The 19,007-nt window shown below is 34.7% G+C and overlaps 2 protein-coding genes across 2 annotated transcripts; both read left to right on the top strand.

Annotated features, from left to right (window-relative positions):
- Window positions 1–4,362: 4,362 nt before the first annotated feature.
- Window positions 4,363–6,156, top strand: LOC146733807 (uncharacterized). The gene is made up of 5 exons (XM_085491602.1): window positions 4,363–4,471; window positions 5,013–5,141; window positions 5,317–5,433; window positions 5,584–5,737; window positions 5,852–6,156. The coding sequence occupies exons 1-5, from the start codon at window positions 4,388–4,390 to the stop codon at window positions 5,947–5,949; spliced, it is 582 nt and encodes a 193-aa protein (XP_085347728.1). The 5' UTR covers window positions 4,363–4,387; the 3' UTR covers window positions 5,950–6,156.
- Window positions 6,157–12,623: 6,467 nt separating this feature from the next.
- LOC144361205 (uncharacterized) lies at window positions 12,624–14,402 on the top strand. Its single transcript, XM_085491601.1, has 5 exons — window positions 12,624–12,723; window positions 13,259–13,387; window positions 13,563–13,679; window positions 13,830–13,983; window positions 14,098–14,402. The coding sequence occupies exons 1-5, from the start codon at window positions 12,640–12,642 to the stop codon at window positions 14,193–14,195; spliced, it is 582 nt and encodes a 193-aa protein (XP_085347727.1). The 5' UTR covers window positions 12,624–12,639; the 3' UTR covers window positions 14,196–14,402.
- Window positions 14,403–19,007: the final 4,605 nt, after the last annotated feature.

The following is a 19,007-nucleotide window of genomic DNA, read 5'->3' as shown; positions in this document are numbered from 1 at the left end:
AAACTTTGCACAATTGAGTTATTTTATATTTTGGTCATGTCTAGATTTGTATTGCATATGTATTGTGGTAAAGGATTTATTCATAATAGAATGAGGTCTTGTTTACAATACGTACAAAATAAAATAAGAAAATTGTGTTTATGAGTTATTGTCCCCAATAATGTTTCTCTGTGTACCATTGTCCTGAGTCCAATTTCTTTATGGATTGCTTTATGATTTTTGTCTCGAACAAAAAAAAAACTGAAAAATTGTGGTATTCGCGTTTCAGTAACGCAAAATCGTTTGCTTTCCCTGTAGATCATACAGTGTCTGTTGCATTTACTTCATATCTTATCTAATTGAGTCAAGCAGGGTAGAGAAATAACTGACAAAAACTTTGATTGAATTGATTGAGATAAAGGTCATGTGTGAATAAATGACTGTGTAGAAGTGAATTTAGTACAAGGCAATTGCATTACCCGTGTTGTTATTTCTGGAAATTATAGTATAACTAACAATAGTATCGTGTCACAAATGATACTCTAAACTGAATGCAGATCAGATGATTTTGTTAAGAACGGCCGGTATATTTTCTTGCAATATTAACTTTATTTATTTCAACTTCACAACTCAAGCAAAGTATGAGGAAGTTCGCAATATATATATACAAACCATCGACGTGAACCTGCTTATACTTCCATATAAGCATTACACAGAATATCGAAAATGTGTTTTACATTCATATATTCAAATTAAATTGGACAAAATAAAATTTATTTTGTTTTAGTAAAACATTATTGCAACTTTGTATGACCACTTTTCAACATCTTTGTGAACTTCGCATATGTTTTATGGACATTATTACTGCCTTGTAACTTGTCAGTGCATGTACATGCTGGACACTCGGATCAAAATCAGCTCACAATTCAAATATTTACCTCTTATGTCCCTTTGACATAAAACATATCAATATACCAAAGTAGTCTGTAATAGTGGAATAATCAGTTTGATCATGAATATTCAAGAGCTGGACGACTTTTGACCATTACAACTAGTAGTGTTGATTATGTTGCATGTTGGTATGGTGTAGAGTGCAATAACTTATCTCCTTATTCAATAGGCTAATTTACTTGAAATTTCCTACTAACCGTCATAGTGAGTACACAAATTAGAATCCACTTAGTAACTTAACAGTAGCCGTATTGTATTTCGAGGCTGGTATAAGACAACCATGTATTATAGAGGCGTTTTACCGTGCACTTTGCATTTTAACGCAAATAGCCGCATTATCAATGTAATTGAGTGTGAGAGTGAGTGTGAGAGTGAGTGAGTGAGTGAGTGAGTGAGTGAGTGAGTGAGTGAGTGAGTGAGTGAGTGAGTGAGTGAGTGAGTGAGTGAGTGAGTGAGTTATATCCGATAATTCCCCAGGCAGGAGCTGACTCCACCAAATTGGCTAGTAGCATAGGAATCTTCTTTATCGGACTCCAGTCTGGGACTAGAGAGGAAGTAAAAAACATTGAAAATGCCGTGCTTATAAAAGTTTAATATCCACTTTTTTGTATAATAAAACACATCCTTGAAACTTGTCAGGGCATGCACATGTACGGCACTCGACTCAAAATTAATTTACAACTCAAACATTTACTTTATATTTCCTTATAGCATATAATATATCAATATCCAAAATAGGCCTGTAACAGTGGAACAATCAGCTCGATCGTGAATTCGGACAGCGCCAAACCTGAAATTATAGATAGTCATTTTAAAAATTGAGTCAAGGCACAATTGATTTTGTGTGTATTTGATAAGATGCGGGATTCGTTAGTTTTAAAACAATTCTGTCAAAAGCACATTAATATTCTCATCTTAGAAACTGCAATTACGAAATAATACAGCAAAATCGTCTTTCTTCCTGGTTCAATATAACTGACACTGTAAAAAATATCATAGGAATGGCCACGTAGTTTGAACGACACTTTGAACCAGCACAAGAAACAAACATTTTATTGAAAAAGTCCCGTACTCACAAAACAATTGTCACATGAATTGATTCTTCTCAATAATGCTCAATAACTACTTTGTATTACTATGATTTCGTAGGAAAAAACGTATTTACATTAGCTTTATTAATAGAAAGACAAAATAAAGTCTTGAACAGATTGTCACTCTGGCAATGTTTTTAAATCTTTTTAAAACTACTGTTTATATAGTAATAATACTGACGTCTCTACTAAAATAACTAACTGGTTAGTCTGACTCCTCCACTTGTCATCAAATGAGTGTCGTGGTACCAGCAAATGCTGATTTGGACTAATCTCTGCACAGAACATCATATTTATTTGTAATTCTGTTCGATAATGTAAACTGCGCTTTCTGTACGTAACTAGTACGCAAATGCTCATCGTGTGATGTGCGTATCAGCGGCGGCGGCACAGAGGGACAGAGCGGTCGCCCCCTCGAAAAAAAAAACCTTTTCTGTCAGCAAAATTTACCCTCAAAATGGAGGAAATAGTGTTTCAGAGGGTCTATAATTCAAAATGTTTAAGGGGAGAATGATCCCGGACCTCCTGTAAGGTCGCGCCTTCGGCGCAAGGTTAGTAAACAGATCTCGACCCCTCATACAAAATGTCGTGTCGCCGCTTCTGAGTATGTCTCAAGGGTGTACTGTGTTTACTGCCAATCAACAATAAAAACGTCAAACATTTGGTTTATGTCGATATCGTACGATCAGCGACGTGGGGTCTGCTTTGATAGGCATAACCGATCGCGACTTTTCATTTCTTTTTCACTACGAATCTCTGGAGTAGAATATAGAGGGAAATAAATGAATACAAGAGGAATGATTTCAAACTATCACTGAAATTTGCAATTGTGTTTTAATTTTACTGTTTTTCTTGTTTTCGCAGCTGATTTCAATGGTATTGTATTTTTGAGACAATTATACAATCTGATCCTGGCCAATTACGAAATATGTCTAGACGTGTATTTTCTGTTATACAATTACTAAATACGTTACAGATTTGTTATATGTTAACATCGTACTACAATGATATTACAGTCGCCTTGTACGCTGTGCGAAATTTTGCTGTGGATTGGAAAGTGAATCAACATATTATCAGTAGATCCATCCGTTCGAATCACTCTACCGAAAGTAGTGAACTTTTTATGTCCGAGGAATAAACTCAAACTGGTTTGAAGAATTTCATGCAAAGCAATGTCAAACAAATACATGCTCTAAATTAAATTTTCTAATTAAATAAATGGGGTGGATTCGGCCATACTTGACGATGCTATCTAGTTCTCCCTAACTTTTGCGATGTTCAAGTTTAGATACATGTCTAATTCACTTTCGAACTCATTGAATTGTACACAGGACACGTCTCTCGAGCAACACATAATCACGTCCTGTAATAAGACATAGTTTGGCGTAAGTATTCTCTCTCAGTGTGTGGTCTTATGAATCAACAATAAAACGTCTTACTGTTGATATTGTGCTATAACGTTATACAGTCGCTTTGGAGGCCACGTGGTTTTCCTTTGATAAATTTCACACAACGAGTTGGTCCTGACACGTCAACAATTGTAATAATTTTAGCTGGATTGGTATTAGAATTCACACTGTGTGGACTGTTTTACAAGTGAGTTTGAATTAGCGAGGATAAATCACCTGAGCTTGTAGTAGGGTTCATTTCCAGACGTCAAATAAATCTTTTTGTACGTACTTGGCAGAGTTTTTAATTTCACCATGGAAGAGAATGATCATTTTTATGGCATACACAATATGATATGAAATCTAAGGTCTACATTACATTTAACATTATTACTGAACACATTAGTTCATCGAGCGTTTGCCACTTGTGCTGGTCAAAGTTTCCTTTAATCCAGATAACAATTCATATGATAAATTATATAGTGTCAAATATGTTGAATCAGGAAATAGGTTGTTTGACCATGCTAATCAGGAAATAAATTTACAGTGCTGGTAAAACATCGATGGCCGAGTCTGTGTTATTTCAGTGTGGGTTGTGAATTTATTAGTCACTAACCAATCCCGCATCCCATCAAATACATACAAACATGATCAAAGCGTGTCATATTTCAAATTTGAAAAAGACAATCTGTAATACCAAGTTTGACGCTGTCCGAATTTATGATCGAACCAACTGTGCCACTGTACCAGACCACTTTGGTATATTGATATATTATATTTCATAAGGAAATAAGAAGTAAAAGTTTGAGTTGTGAGCTAATTTTAGAGTCGAGTGTCCTAAATGTGCATGCACTGACAAGTTTCAAGGACATATTTTATTAAGATTTATATACAAAGAGGGTGATATTAAACCTATATAAGCACAGACTTTCCAATGCTTTTCACTCCGTTTCTGTCACTCTCTAGACACCACAAGAAATGATGATGATGAAGATTACTATACTACTATTCGGCTTGGTGGCAAATTTAGTAGCGTCAGCACCTGCTGGGGAAACAACGGATGTAAGTTAACTCACTCACTTAGATCATTTCGATTTTTCCTTCTGAATGATATACCACGCTTGATGCGTCTCCTGTACACGCGCTTGCTAATACGATCAGATACGCATAGTATTGTTCTAAGTTTTTGAAACATAGAATTATGAACCATCAGTTCATAAGTGATACGAGATACGTATATACTCTCGTGTTAAACCTCCAATGTAACTTTGTTTTTCATGAATTATTATGACATTTCATAAATTATTGTAGTAATTGGTTTTAAAAATGTTCAGTTTGCCTAAAAAATGTTTATTTGCTGTTACATACAGAAGCAAATGTGAACATGTTGCTCATATCGGCTAAGTAAGGTGTTGTTTGATTGCCGTAATTGCTGTTTCCAATTGAATGTGATATTTATTTTTTTGTTTGTGTGCACAATTTATTTGATGGGCCATCATATTTGTGGGTACACATTACTGTAGGATAAAATAGGCCACATGATATTTGTATCATAGTATAATTTAATACCACTGTACTGCTATGTGTTTCCATTTGATCACAGTCGGCGGTGAATTACAAAATACAACTCGGCGATGATGTGCAGGACATCACTATTGACGAAGAGAAAAATATTGAAGTCTTCCACTCAACAGACTCTGATGATGCTCTAATCATCGATAATTTTAATCTGGTAAAGTGCATTATACATGTTTATAAACAAAGTTCATCACGTGTGTTTCGAATTATATTAAATAATTGTTTATAATTTATAGATTCATATTAAAGGATACTTCATTCCTTGCGATATATTCTTGTTTCAATGTCTACTGAAGCACTCATCAAAGATATTATCATTAATACTGTAGAGAATTCAAGTGATCGCCCCTACCAATGGGAACAAGTGCTATGCTGCTACATTGAACACAGAAACTGAGGAAGAACCATCCAAACTGAAGGAAATTCTATTGCAAGACGAGAAGGAGGTTTGTTTCGCACAATTATATTGTTTTAAAGTTTGGTTTAAACGCCGCTAACGCCACATTTGCTTATTGTGTTTCAAATGTTTTTACTGTGAATGTATTTTATTCACATTTAAGTTGTATATTATTCCATATTGTATTCATTCATTGAAGGGAAAGTTAGCACAGTATGGTGAGGATAAGGACATGTATTATAGCGTCAGTGGGACAAAAATCAAAGATTTTTCCGGCTTTGGTGAGGCAATAAACAATGCATGTGAAGGAAGAGATATGTACTGGCTAGATAGTGTAAACCATACAGACGGAGGTGAGAACACGTTTATTTGTGATACTGAAAATTTATATTTATGATGTCATTATTAATCATATTTATCAGTACTTAATGCCTAATGTAAATTCGTTAAATTCTTTTCTTTGGTAGAAATGATGAAGCGAGGTTGTTGGTATATACGCGTCTGTTGGCGTGTCCGTGTAGGCTGGTGGTGGGTCAGAGTATGTGCATCTGTCTTAATTTGCTGACGAGTGGTCCCATAACAACTGCGTTCCAGGGATAGTCCACACAGACGCTGAAGACACAAAGTTAATTAATGCTACGTGTGTTTTAATATCCAAGTATTAATGCTACATATACTATTTAGTTGTGCAGAACTATTAATAATAAGTTTCAGGAAATTGCCTGTACCAGATTTTTATTGATTTATAAAATAAATTTGCCTAGCTGTTCAATTGGTGATTTGATATTTTTTACGTCATTGTAATTAAATATTGCACATATATACATGCAAAGAAACATGTTAATTACATGGCTTCGCAACTTAACATATAATATTGTGTTTTACTATTTACAATAAGATAACCGCAATATAACATTGAATCATTATTATGACCGCCATTTGCATAGTATTATCCCCACTATTGGTCACGATACATGCCATATAGCCATTGAAAATATGAATAATTGTCTGTACAATCCATCTCTTTCCCTTCAACATATTCCCTGCTATATCTCTAGCTACGCTCATATAAGTTGTTATATTATGGAAAATAAATCGGTCGACTAGAAATATAATATAAATATAAACCGTCACATTTGTCAAATTTAGTAATTGATTGTCAATATTCTACGGAATTGCCCTACGAAAAGATTATTTTAGCCCACTTCAAAAGCATCAAACAACACGTTTTGTTTACTAATATAAACCACCACATTTGGTACGCATATTGTACATTTTACCAGCTTGTAGACTATGAGTGAATTGAAGGCGCAAATAATTTTGACGATTTGTGTGCATATTAGTAGTATATCTTAAACTTTTGAGATGTAGATGACGTACGTGGTGTGTATAAATAGTGGTTTAGTTGTGTGGCTATGCATCTAGACAGCTTCTTGATTTGATTAAAATCCAGGATGTTGCTGTTTAAACAATTCTAAATTTTAAATAGTTAGAAGTTCATTGTACTCTGCACTAGGACCCCGGTACAGTTCACTTATGAGTAGATAGAAGCTGTTATTAGTCCCCGTTCGGACTAAGTCCGAAAACGGGGACTTATGTTTTGACCTCCGTGAGTCCGTGCGTGCGTGCGTGCGTGCGTGTGTGCGTGCGTCTGTGCGTTCGTCCGGACCTGTATCTTACAAATGCCTGGACCAATCACAATCAAACTTCACACATACATCATACATGATATCATACATATGCACGTCAATTTGTTTTACGATCTGATTTCAGATGGCCGAATGGCGGCCATTTTTGTGCTAATCAAATCATAAAAATCAAACATTTCTTGGCTGTTTACAGATGGATTTTGTTCAAACTTGATATATACATTATACATTATGGGACCTTGATGCAAATAATTTTGTTTTTCAGATAACATTCAAAATGGCCGACTGGCGGCCATTTTGTTTTAATGAATGGGCCTCTAGACCCATATTTCCAACTTGTTTTGACTGATTATGTTAAAATTTTAAATATTCATTGTACATCATGTCAAAGATAGACAGATATATTGGTTTGACGATCCTATTCAAAATGGCCGAATGGTTGTCATTTTTGTGCTAAAAAATCATCACATTTCAAGCATTTCTGGCATTTAATTTTATGGATGGATTTCGTTCAAACTTGGTACATACATTAGACATTACGGATTCCTGGTGCACGTCATTTTGTTTTTCAGATCAGACCCAAATGGCTGTCCAGTGGCCATTTTGTTTTAATGAATGGGTTTCCAGACCCATATGTCTGACTTGTTTTGACTGATTATGTTCAAATTTGTAATATTCATTATACATCATGTCACAGATATACGGATATATTGGTTTGACGATCCTTTTCAAAGTGGCCTAATGGTGGCTATGTTTGTGCTAAAAAACTTGTTTTATTTTTTAGATCGGATTCTCAATGGCTGACTCTCAATACTCATTTGACGATCAGATACAAATGTCAATCATTTAAATGTTAAACAATCATCATATTCCTGACATATTATATTCCAGCTATATTATTATAAACAAAAATGTATAACTAACGGGGACTTTGCCATGCATGGCTTGTTTCTTAGTGAACAGACATTTTACCAAAAAGAAGCTACTAAACATGGACTGCTTTGAGCAAATGGAGAGGTTGCAGCTACTGAAACATACGAGGAAACACACTGGCATGTGACAGTTACATTCATTGTTGTTAAGAAATGCTACATTAGGCCAATAAAAATAGTTTTGTTGCCGTTAGCGACCGACCGAAAAATATGAAATATCGGGTCGCGTTTTTTTTTTGTTTTTTTAATAGGCCAAAATATTAAATACTCCCCATTTTAAGCAGTAAAAAAGTATTTCCTCCAAAAATTAACCATCCCGAATCATTTTTTTATCCCCAGGGTCCCGGGGGGATAAGTTGTGACTTTTAACCTTGGGTTGATCTGTATTTCTCTGACATGTTTCGAATACTATGAAGTCCATATACCTCTACTATTTACGATACCCTTAGTTTTCACGATTTGAAAAAAAAATCCGACCGACCCAATTTTTCAATCTTCCGACTTGAGGGCGACATAAGTTTTTTTTTTGGCCTTACTGAAAATTTCAGTAGCACCGATGGGAGCTGTCACATAACTTAAATTTATCATACCTGAAACTGTGATTTCGAGGTGTATATTTCTCTCGTTGGTACATCGCATTGTAATTATTGTGACCTTTTTTGAGAGTGAAGATGAGTTTCAATAGTTTGGAAGACATTTGTTAACTTCCAATAAGGCTTTGTACTTATAAATCGGAACGTTGTTTGATTTATTGTACTTTAACTGTTATATATGTTGTACTCCAGATTTGTATTGAATGCATGCATGAAATTGTTTTGTTAAGATCCTAATTAGCTAAATGTAATAAATCATCAAAGAGGGTGATATTAAATGTATATAAGCACCGACTTCCCAATGCTTTTCACTCCGTCTGTCACTCTCTAGACAACACAAGAAATGATGATGATGATGAAGATTACAATACTATAACATTGAATCATTATTATTTTTATTGTTTAACGTTTGAAGTAATGACCACCATTTCCATGGTATCATCACCACTACCGGTCACAATACATAATATATAGCTATTGATTCCTTGAATATAATATTGCCATAGTATCACGCGGATTTAAAATATGAATAATTGTTTGTAAAATCCATCTTCTTCCCCTCAACACTTTCCCCGCTAGATGTGAATTGAACAATACAAACAATCTAGCTAGGCGCAAATAATTTTTATGATGTGTGTGCACATTAGTACTATATCTAAAATTTTTGAAAACGTAAAAGAAACGTCAGAAATATGTGGTGAGCATCATTTACTACTAATAATTGGTAGTTATCATACATGAGTACGTAACTGTATTTGTATGGAGAACAATGGTATGTAGATGACACCTGGTGTGTATACACTACATGTTTAGTTTGGTTTTAATTCCAGGATGTTGCTGTTTAAACAATTCAAAAAATTAAATATTTAGGAGTTCATTGTACTTCACTTTGATCATGGGAGAAAACACTTTTCAAAACAGTTCACTTACCAGTAGATAGAAACAGTTATTTCTTAGTGAACGGATATTTTACCACAAAGAAGCTAATAAACGTGGACAGTTAGACAAAGGCGAGGTTGCAGCTACTAAAACATACGAGGAAACACCCTGGCATTACTGAAAATGCCAGTAGCACCAATGTCACATAGTTTCCCCCCCCCCTCCCCGGAGGAGCTCACACCACCGAATAATAGTATATTAATCTCCATCATCAGTCCTTGTGTCATCGTCATGGGATTAGATGAAGTGATCAACTTTGGAAAAGCCGAATATACAAGGGTTAAATATCACCTTTCTTGTATATAAATTTTAATAAAACAGAACCTTGAAACTTGTCAGTGCATGCACATGTAGGGCACGCGAACCAAAATTACTTTACAACTCAAACATTTACTTTATATTTCCTTATAGCATATAACATATCAATATACAAAATAGGCCTGTAACAGTGGGACAATCGGCTCGATTGTGAATTCGGACAGCGCCATTTTTGATTTTGTTTGTGTGTATTTGATACGATGCGATATTCGTTAGTTTTAAAACAAAAGTACATTAATATTCACATCATAGAAACTGCAATTACGAAACAAATACTGCAAAAATCGTCTTTTCTTCTGGTTCAACATAACTGACACTGTATAAATTATCATAGGAATGGCCACATAGTTTGAACGACGCTTTGAACCAGCACAAGAAATAAACATTTTATTTAAAAAGTCCCGTACTCACAAAACAATTGTCACATGAATTGATTCTTCTCAATAATGCTCAATAACTGCTTTGTATTACTATGATTTCGTAGGAGAAACGTATTTACATTAGCTTTTCTAATAGAAAGACAAAATAAGGTCTTGAACAGATTGTCACTGAGGCAATGTTTTTAAATCTTTTTAAAACTACTGTTTATATAGTAATAATACTGACGTCTTTACTAAAATAACTAACTGGTTAGTCTGACTCCTCCACTTGTCATCAAATGTGTGTCGTGGTACCGGCAAATGCTGATTTGGACTAATCTCTGCACAGAACATCATATTTATTTTTAATGTTGTTCGATAGTGTAAACTGCGCTTTCTGTACGTAACTAGTACGCAAATGCTTATCGTGTGATGTGCGTGTCAGCGGCGGCGGCACAGGGGGCAGAGCGGTCGCCCCTCGCTAAATAAATATATTGGTGGGAGTCGCCCCTCCAAAATCAAGCTGAAACCTTTTCTGTCAGCAAAATTTACCCCTCAAAATGCAGGAAATAGTGTTTCAGAGGGTCTGTATTTCAAAATGTTTAAGGGGAGAATGATCCCGGACCTCCTGTAAGGTCGCGCCTTCGGCGCAAAGTTAGTGAACAATTCTCGCCCCCTCATACAAAATGTCGTGTCGCCGCTTCTGAGTATGTCTCAAGGGTGTACTGTGTTTACTGCCAATCAACAATAAAAACGTCAAACATTTGGTTTATGTCGATATCGTACGATCAGCGACGTGGGGTCTGCTTTGATAGGCATAACAGATCGCGACTTTTCATTTTTTTTCACTACGAATCTCTGGAGTAGAATATAGAGAAATAAATGAATACAAGAGGAATTATTTCAAACTATCACTGAAATTTGCAATTGTGTTTTAATTTTACTGTTTTTCTTGTTTTCACAGCTGTTTTCAATGGTATTGTATTTTTGAGACAACTATACAATCTGATCCTGGCCAATTACGAAATATGTCTAGACGTGTATTTCCTGTTATACAATTACTAAATACGTTACAGATTTGTTATATGTTAACATCGTACTACAATGATAATACAGCCGCCTTGTACGCTGTGCGAAATTTTGCTGTGGATTGGCAGTGAATCAACATATTATCAGTAGATCCATCTGTTCGAATCACTCTATCGAAAGTAGTAATGTTTTTATGTCCGAGGAGTAAACTCAAGCCGGTTTGACGAATTTCATGCAAACAAATGTCAGACAAATGCATGCTCTAAATTAAATTGTCTAATTAAATAAATGGGGTGGATTCGGCCATAATTGACGATGCTATCTAGTCCTCCCTAACTTTTGCGATGTTCAAGTTTAGATACATGTCAAATTCACTTTTGAACTCATTGAATGGTACACAGGACACATCTCTCGAGCAACACATAATCACGTCCTGTAATAAGACATAGTTTGGCGTAAGTATTCTCTCTCAGTGTGTGGTCTTATGAATCAACAATAAAACCTCTTACTGTTGATATTGTGCTATAACGTTATACAGTCGCTTTGGAGGCCACGTGGTTTTCCTTTGATAAATTTCACACAACGAGTTGGTCCTGACATGTCAACAATTGTAATTATTTTAGCTGGATTGGTATTAGAATTCACACTGTATGGACTGTTTTACAAGTGAGTTTGAATTAGCGAGGATAAATCACCTGAGCTTGTAGTAGGGTTCATTTCCAGACGTCAAATAAATCTTTTTGTACGTACTTGGCAGAGTTTTTAATTTTACCATGGAAGAGAATGATCATATTTATGGCATACACAATATGATATGAAATCTAAGGTCTACATTACATTTAACATTATTACTGAACACATTAGTTCATCGAGCGTTTGCCACTTGTGCTGGTCAAAGTTTCTTTTAATCTAGATAACAATTCATATGATAAATTATATAGTGTCAAATATGTTGAATCAAGAAATAGGTTGATTGACCATGCTAACCAGGAAATAAATTTACAGTGCTGGTAAAACATCGATGGCCGAGTCTGTGTTATTTCAGTGTGGGTTGTGAATTCATTAGTCACTAACCAATCCCGCATCCCATCAAATACATACAAACATGATCAAAGTGTGTCATATTTCAAATTTGAAAAAGACAATCTGTAATACCAAGTTTGACGCTGTCCGAATTTATGATCGAACCAACTGTGCCACTGTACCAGACCACTTTGGTATATTGATATATTATATTTCATAAGGAAATAAGAAGTAAAAGTTTGAGTTGTGAGCTAATTTTAGAGTCGAGTGTCCTAAATGTGCATGCACTGACAAGTTTCAAGGACATATTTTATTAAGATTTATATACAAAGAGGGTGATATTAAACCTATATAAGCATAGACTTTCCAATGCTTTTCACTCCGTTTCTGTCACTCTCTAGACACCACAAGAAATGATGATGATGAAGATTACTATACTACTATTCGGCTTGGTGGCCAATTTAGTAGCGTCAGCACCCACTGGGGAAACAACGGATGTAAGTTAACTCACTGACTTAGATCATTTCGATTTTTCCTTCTGAATGATATACCACGCTTGATGCGTCTCCTGTACACGCGCGTGCTAATACTGTCAGATACGCATAGTCTTGTTCTAAGTTTTTGAAACATAGAATTATGAACCATCAGTTCATAAGTGATACGAGATACGTATATACTCTCGTGTTAAACCTCCAATGTAACTTTGTTTTTCATGAATTATTATGACATTTCATAAATTATTGTAGTAATTGGTTTTAAAAATGTTCAGTTTGCCTAAAAAAATTGTTTATTTGCTGTTACATACAGAAGCAAATGTTGCTCATATCGGCTAAGTAAGGTGTTGTTTGATTGTCGTAATTGTTGTTTCCAATTGAATGTGATATTTATTTTTTTGTTTGTGTGCACAATTTATGTGATGGGCCATCATATTTGTGGGTACACATTACTGTAGGATCAAACAGACCACATGATCCATGTATGATAGTATAATTTAATACCACTGTACTGCTATGTGTTTCCATTTGATCACAGTCGGCGGTGAATTACAAAATACAACTCGGCAATGATGTGCAGGACATCACTATTGACGAAGAGAAAAATATTGAAGTCTTCCACTCAACAGACTCTGATGATGCTCTAATCATCGATAATTTTAATCTGGTAAAGTGCATTATACATGTTTATAAACAGAGTTTATCACGTGTGTTTCGAATTATATTAAATAATTGTTTATAATTTATAGATTCATATTAAAGGATGCTTCATTCCTTGCGATATATTCTTGTTTCAATGTCTACTGAAGCACTCATCAAAGATATTATCATTAATACTGTAGAGAATTCAAGTGATCGCCCCTACCAATGGGAACAAGTGCTATGCTGCTACATTGAACACAGAAACTGAGGAAGAACCATCCAAACTGAAGGAAATTCTATTGCAAGACGAGAAGGAGGTTTGTTTCGCACAATTATATTGTTTTAAAGTTTGGTTGAAACGCCGCTAACGCCACATTTGCTTATTGTGTTTCAAATGTTTTTACTGTGAATGTATTTTATTCACATTTAAGTTGTATATTATTCCATATTGTATTCATTCATTGAAGGGAAAGTTAGCACAGTATGGTGAGGATAAGGACATGTATTATAGCGTCAGTGGGACAAAAATCAAAGATTTTTCCGGCTTTGGTGAGGCAATAAACAATGCATGTGAAGGAAGAGATATGTACTGGCTAGATAGTGTAAACCATACAGACGGAGGTGAGAACACGTTTATTTGTGATACTGAAAATTTATATTTATGATGTCATTATTAATCATATTTATCAGTACTTAATGCCTAATGTAAATTCGTTAAATACTTTTCTTTGGTAGAAATGATGAAGCGAGGTTGTTGGTATATACGCGTCTGTTGGCGTGTCCGTGTAGGCTGGTGGTGGGTCAGAGTATGTGCATCTGTCTTAATTTGCTGACGAGTGGTTCCATAACAACTGCGTTCCAGGGATAGTCCACACAGACGCTGAAGACACATAGTTAATTAATGCTACGTGTGTTTTAATATCCAAGTATTAATGCTACATATACTATTTAGTTGTGCAGAACTATTAATAATAAGTTTCAGGAAATTGCCTGTACCAGATTTTTATTGATTTATAAAATAAATTTGCCTAGCTGTTCAATTGGTGATTTGATATTTTTTACGTCATTGTAATTAAATATTGCACATATATACATGCAAAGAAACATGTTAATTACATGGCTTCGCAACTTAACATATAATATTGTGTTTTACTATTTACAATAAGATAACCGCAATATAACATTGAATCATTATTATGACCGCCATTTGCATAGTATTATCCCCACTATTGGTCACGATACATGCCATATAGCCATTGAAAATATGAATAATTGTCTGTACAATCCATCTCTTTCCCTTCAACATATTCCCTGCTATATCTCTAGCTACGCTCATATAAGTTGTTATATTATGGAAAATAAATCGGTCGACTAGAAATATAATATAAATATAAACCGTCAAATTTGTCAAATTTAGTAATTGATTGTCAATATTCTACGGAATTGCCCTACGATAAGATTATTTTAGCCCACTTCAAAAGCATCAAACAACACGTTTTGTTTACTAATATAAACCACCACATTTGGTACGCATATTGTACATTTCACCAGCTTGTAGACTATGAGTGAATTGAAGGCGCAAATAATTTTGACGATTTGTGTGCATATTAGTAGTATATCTTAAACTTTTGAGATGTAGATGACGTACGTGGTGTGTATAAATAGTGGTTTAGTTGTGTGGCTATGCATCTAGACAGCTTCTTGATTTGATTAAAATCCAGGATGTTGCTGTTTAAACAATTTTAAATTTTAAATAGTTAGAAGTTCATTGTACTCTGCACTAGGACCCCGGTACAGTTCACTTATGAGTAGATAGAAGCTGTTATTAGTCCCCGTTCGGACTAAGTCCGAAAACGGGGACTTATGTTTTGACCTCCGTGAGTCCGTGCGTGCGTGCGTGCGTTCGTGTGTGCGTGCGTCTGTGCGTTCGTCCGGACCTGTATCTTACAAATGCCTGGACCAATCACAATCAAACTTCACACATACATCATACATGATATCATACATATGCACGTCAATTTGTTTTACGATCTGATTTCAGATGGCCGAATGGCGGCCATTTTTGTGCTAATCAAATCATAAAAATCAAACATTTCTTGGCTGTTTACAGATGGATTTTGTTCAAACTTGATATATACATTATACATTATGGGACCTTGATGCAAATAATTTTGTTTTTCAGATAACATTCAAAATGGCCGACTGGCGGCCATTTTGTTTTAATGAATGGGCCTCTAGACCCATATTTCCAACTTGTTTTGACTGATTATGTTAAAATTTTAAATATTCATTGTACATCATGTCATAGATAGACAGATATATTGGTTTGACGATCCTATTCAAAATGGCCGAATGGTTGTTATTTTTGTGCTAAAAAATCATCATATTTCAAGCATTTCTGGCATTTATGGATGGATTTCGTTCAAACTTGGTACATACATTAGACATTACGGGTTCCTGGTGCACGTCATTTTGTTTTTCAGATCAGACCCAAATGGCTGTCCGGTGGCCATTTTGTTTTAATGAATGGGTTTCCAGACCCATATGTCTGACTTGTTTTGACTGATTATGTTCAAATTTGTAATATTCATTATACATCATGTCACAGATATACGGATATATTGGTTTGACGATCCTTTTCAAAGTGGCCTAATGGTGGCTATGTTTGTGCTAAAAAACTTGTTTTATTTTTTAGATCGGATTCTCAATGGCTGACTCTCAATACTCATTTGACGATAAGATACAAATGTCAATCATTTAAATGTTAAACAATCATCATATTCCTGACATATTATATTCCAGCTATATTATTATAAACAAAAATGTATAACTAACGGGGACTTTGCCATGCATGGCTTGTTTCTTAGTGAACAGACATTTTACCAAAAAGAAGCTACTAAACATGGACTGCTTTGAGCAAATGGAGAGGTTGCAGCTACTGAAACATACGAGGAAACACACTGGCATGTGACAGTTACATTCATTGTTGTTAAGAAATGCTACATTAGGCCAATAAAATAGTTTTGTTGCCGTTAGCGACCGACCGAAAAATATGAAATATTGGGTAGCGTTTTTTTTTTTGTTTTTTTAATAGGCCAAAATATTAAAAACTCCCCATTTTAAGCAGTAAAAAAGTATTTCCTCCAAAAATTAACCATCCCGAATCATTTTTTTATCCCCAGGGTCCCGGGGGGATAAGTTGTGACTTTTAACCTTGGGTTGATCTGTATTTCTCTGACATGTTTCGAATACTATGAAGTCCATATACCTCGACTATTTACGATACCCTTAGTTTTCACGATTTGAAAAAAAAATCCGACCGACCCAATTTTTCAATCTTCCGACTTGAGGGCGACATAATTTTTTTTTGGCCTTACTGAAAATTTCAGTAGCACCGATGGGAGCTGTCACATAACTTAAATTTATCATACCTGAAACTGTGATTTCGAGGTGTATATTTCTCTCGTTGGTACATCGCATTGTAATTATTGTGACCTAATTTGAGAGTGAAGATGAGTTTCAAAAGTTTGGAAGACATTTGTTAACTTCCAATAAGGCTTTGTACTTACAAATCGGAACGTTGTTTGATTTATTGTTCTTTAACTGTTATATATGTTGTACTCCAGATTTTTATTGCATGCATGCATGAAATTGTTTTGTTAAGATCGTAATTAGCTAAATGTAATAAATCATCTGCACGTTCAATGACCGTAATTGCCACTAAATTGTCTGCATACTTTCATAGTGATTGTTTTGTTTATATTTACCCAGTGCTCGTAAATTACAACCGACATTTTTGGTCGGTATTCAAAGTCTGCTTTATACACAGAATAGGATTACTAATCAATGTCCATGTTCATAACCATACATTTGATTCAATAAACTCAGCAAATTAATAAATTTGCTAATTGGGATGTAATTATGCCATAAAACGTGGAATAGTTTGAATTTGTTGGTGTTGTTGCCATAAGATATGCATGCATATACTCCATCTTTAGTAGTTTATTAGTAGTCATTCCTCATTGCCCAAAATAGTAGTGTGGACTATTTTGTCAGCTGATATGCTCTCGAAAATGACCATTCTTACATTGTGGGGGAAGCATTTCATTTGATTAACGATACTAGGTCACGGGTCAACGCTTGAAGCTGGTAATCAATATAATCGTTTCCAAACCTCCACTTCACTGTATAAATAAATGCTATTGCCTTGGATAACTAAAGCAATTATAAAGTCAATTGAAAACTGCACTTTACCATAAAGTAATAATTGTAGTGAGCCATTACACACTCATTATAAAAAATATAAAAATTTTCATTGCAATTAAGAACAACGTAGTGTGCAGCAATGAGACAATCACCGATACCCATCAGCAGGACATAGTACAAGATTCTTTGTAAATATTAGTAAAAACCTTTTCAAAACAAAAGCCTCATTGTCAAGCAGCGACTTTCGTTCTATTTCCACACTTTACCTCCATGTTCATTCATAATCAAATCTGTAACTGAGCATGACATTCATGATATGATCGTAACACTGGATAATGGGAAGGCTATAATTAGTAAATTATTGGTAAAAGGTATGAATAAACAACTAGTTTAATATTTTGATAGTCATAAAATGTTCTATGAACATCAATATGGTTTTAGAAGAAAACACATTACAAAGATCTCACTCATTAGCCTGCCCAATATCTACTTCACGAAATTGACCAGGGAAATGGTGCTGTTGGACTCATCAATAAACTGACTAGAAATGCAGCTAAAACCCAATATTTAGTAACTCGTAGCAGTGGGAAAAAAACATCCGGAGTTCTTTCACAGAATGACACGAAAATTACGAAGTGGATAGTGCATCATTCATTGGAATCACGATAGATACATACTTATTATGGAAATAATAGATTGCCATACACATTTCAAGATTACTACGCCCCAAATTGTCATTCGCATGTTACCAGATAAAATCAAAGTAATGATCTTAAAATCCCCCAAATTAGACATAAAGCGGAAGAGTTCACCATTAAGTATTTTGTTTGCCTGTAGCACAATAGTTTACTTTGTACCTATAAAACAAAAATGTTTTAAGAGTTCAAAATAGTTTGATGTATTGGATCGCAGGTAGGAGGACGTCATATGACAAAATAACATCTAAAACCGGCTTGAGTTTATATTTTTATGTAAGATCAGGTATTCATCAATATTAATTTGTATTTATTACTTAACGTATTAAATATTTGTCATACACAATGGCACATTCAGCCTGGCGATCTGTGTAAGGCCTGTCTATTGCTATTGAGGGAGATACATGTAAAATCATGAAGCTACTGTCCCATAGCACCATGAATACATTTTTTGTGTGCTACAGTGACGTATTTTGAGAAACTTTCCTAATATTTTCCAAAAATCACTATTTGAAGAACAATTCCATAGAGCACATGTGGCACTTTTTAAACCCAAGATTTCTGAACTAAATGAGGGCAACAAAAAGCAGTCCATTCACAATATTTTAAACAGCCTATGATACCAGACTACAATTTGGGATATGTGCATAATATCTCTTACATAGAAACCTATGGTAAAGCGTTATAATACTGTCAAAATTGCCACTATCCACTAAAATTCAACCATATTTTTCTAGTTGTTAG

Source organism: Saccoglossus kowalevskii, chromosome 16 (assembly GCF_978046115.1).
Source record: "Saccoglossus kowalevskii chromosome 16, keSacKowa6.1, whole genome shotgun sequence".
Classification (NCBI taxonomy): domain Eukaryota; kingdom Metazoa; phylum Hemichordata; class Enteropneusta; family Harrimaniidae; genus Saccoglossus; species Saccoglossus kowalevskii.
This window is presented reverse-complemented; position numbering and strand designations above follow the sequence as displayed.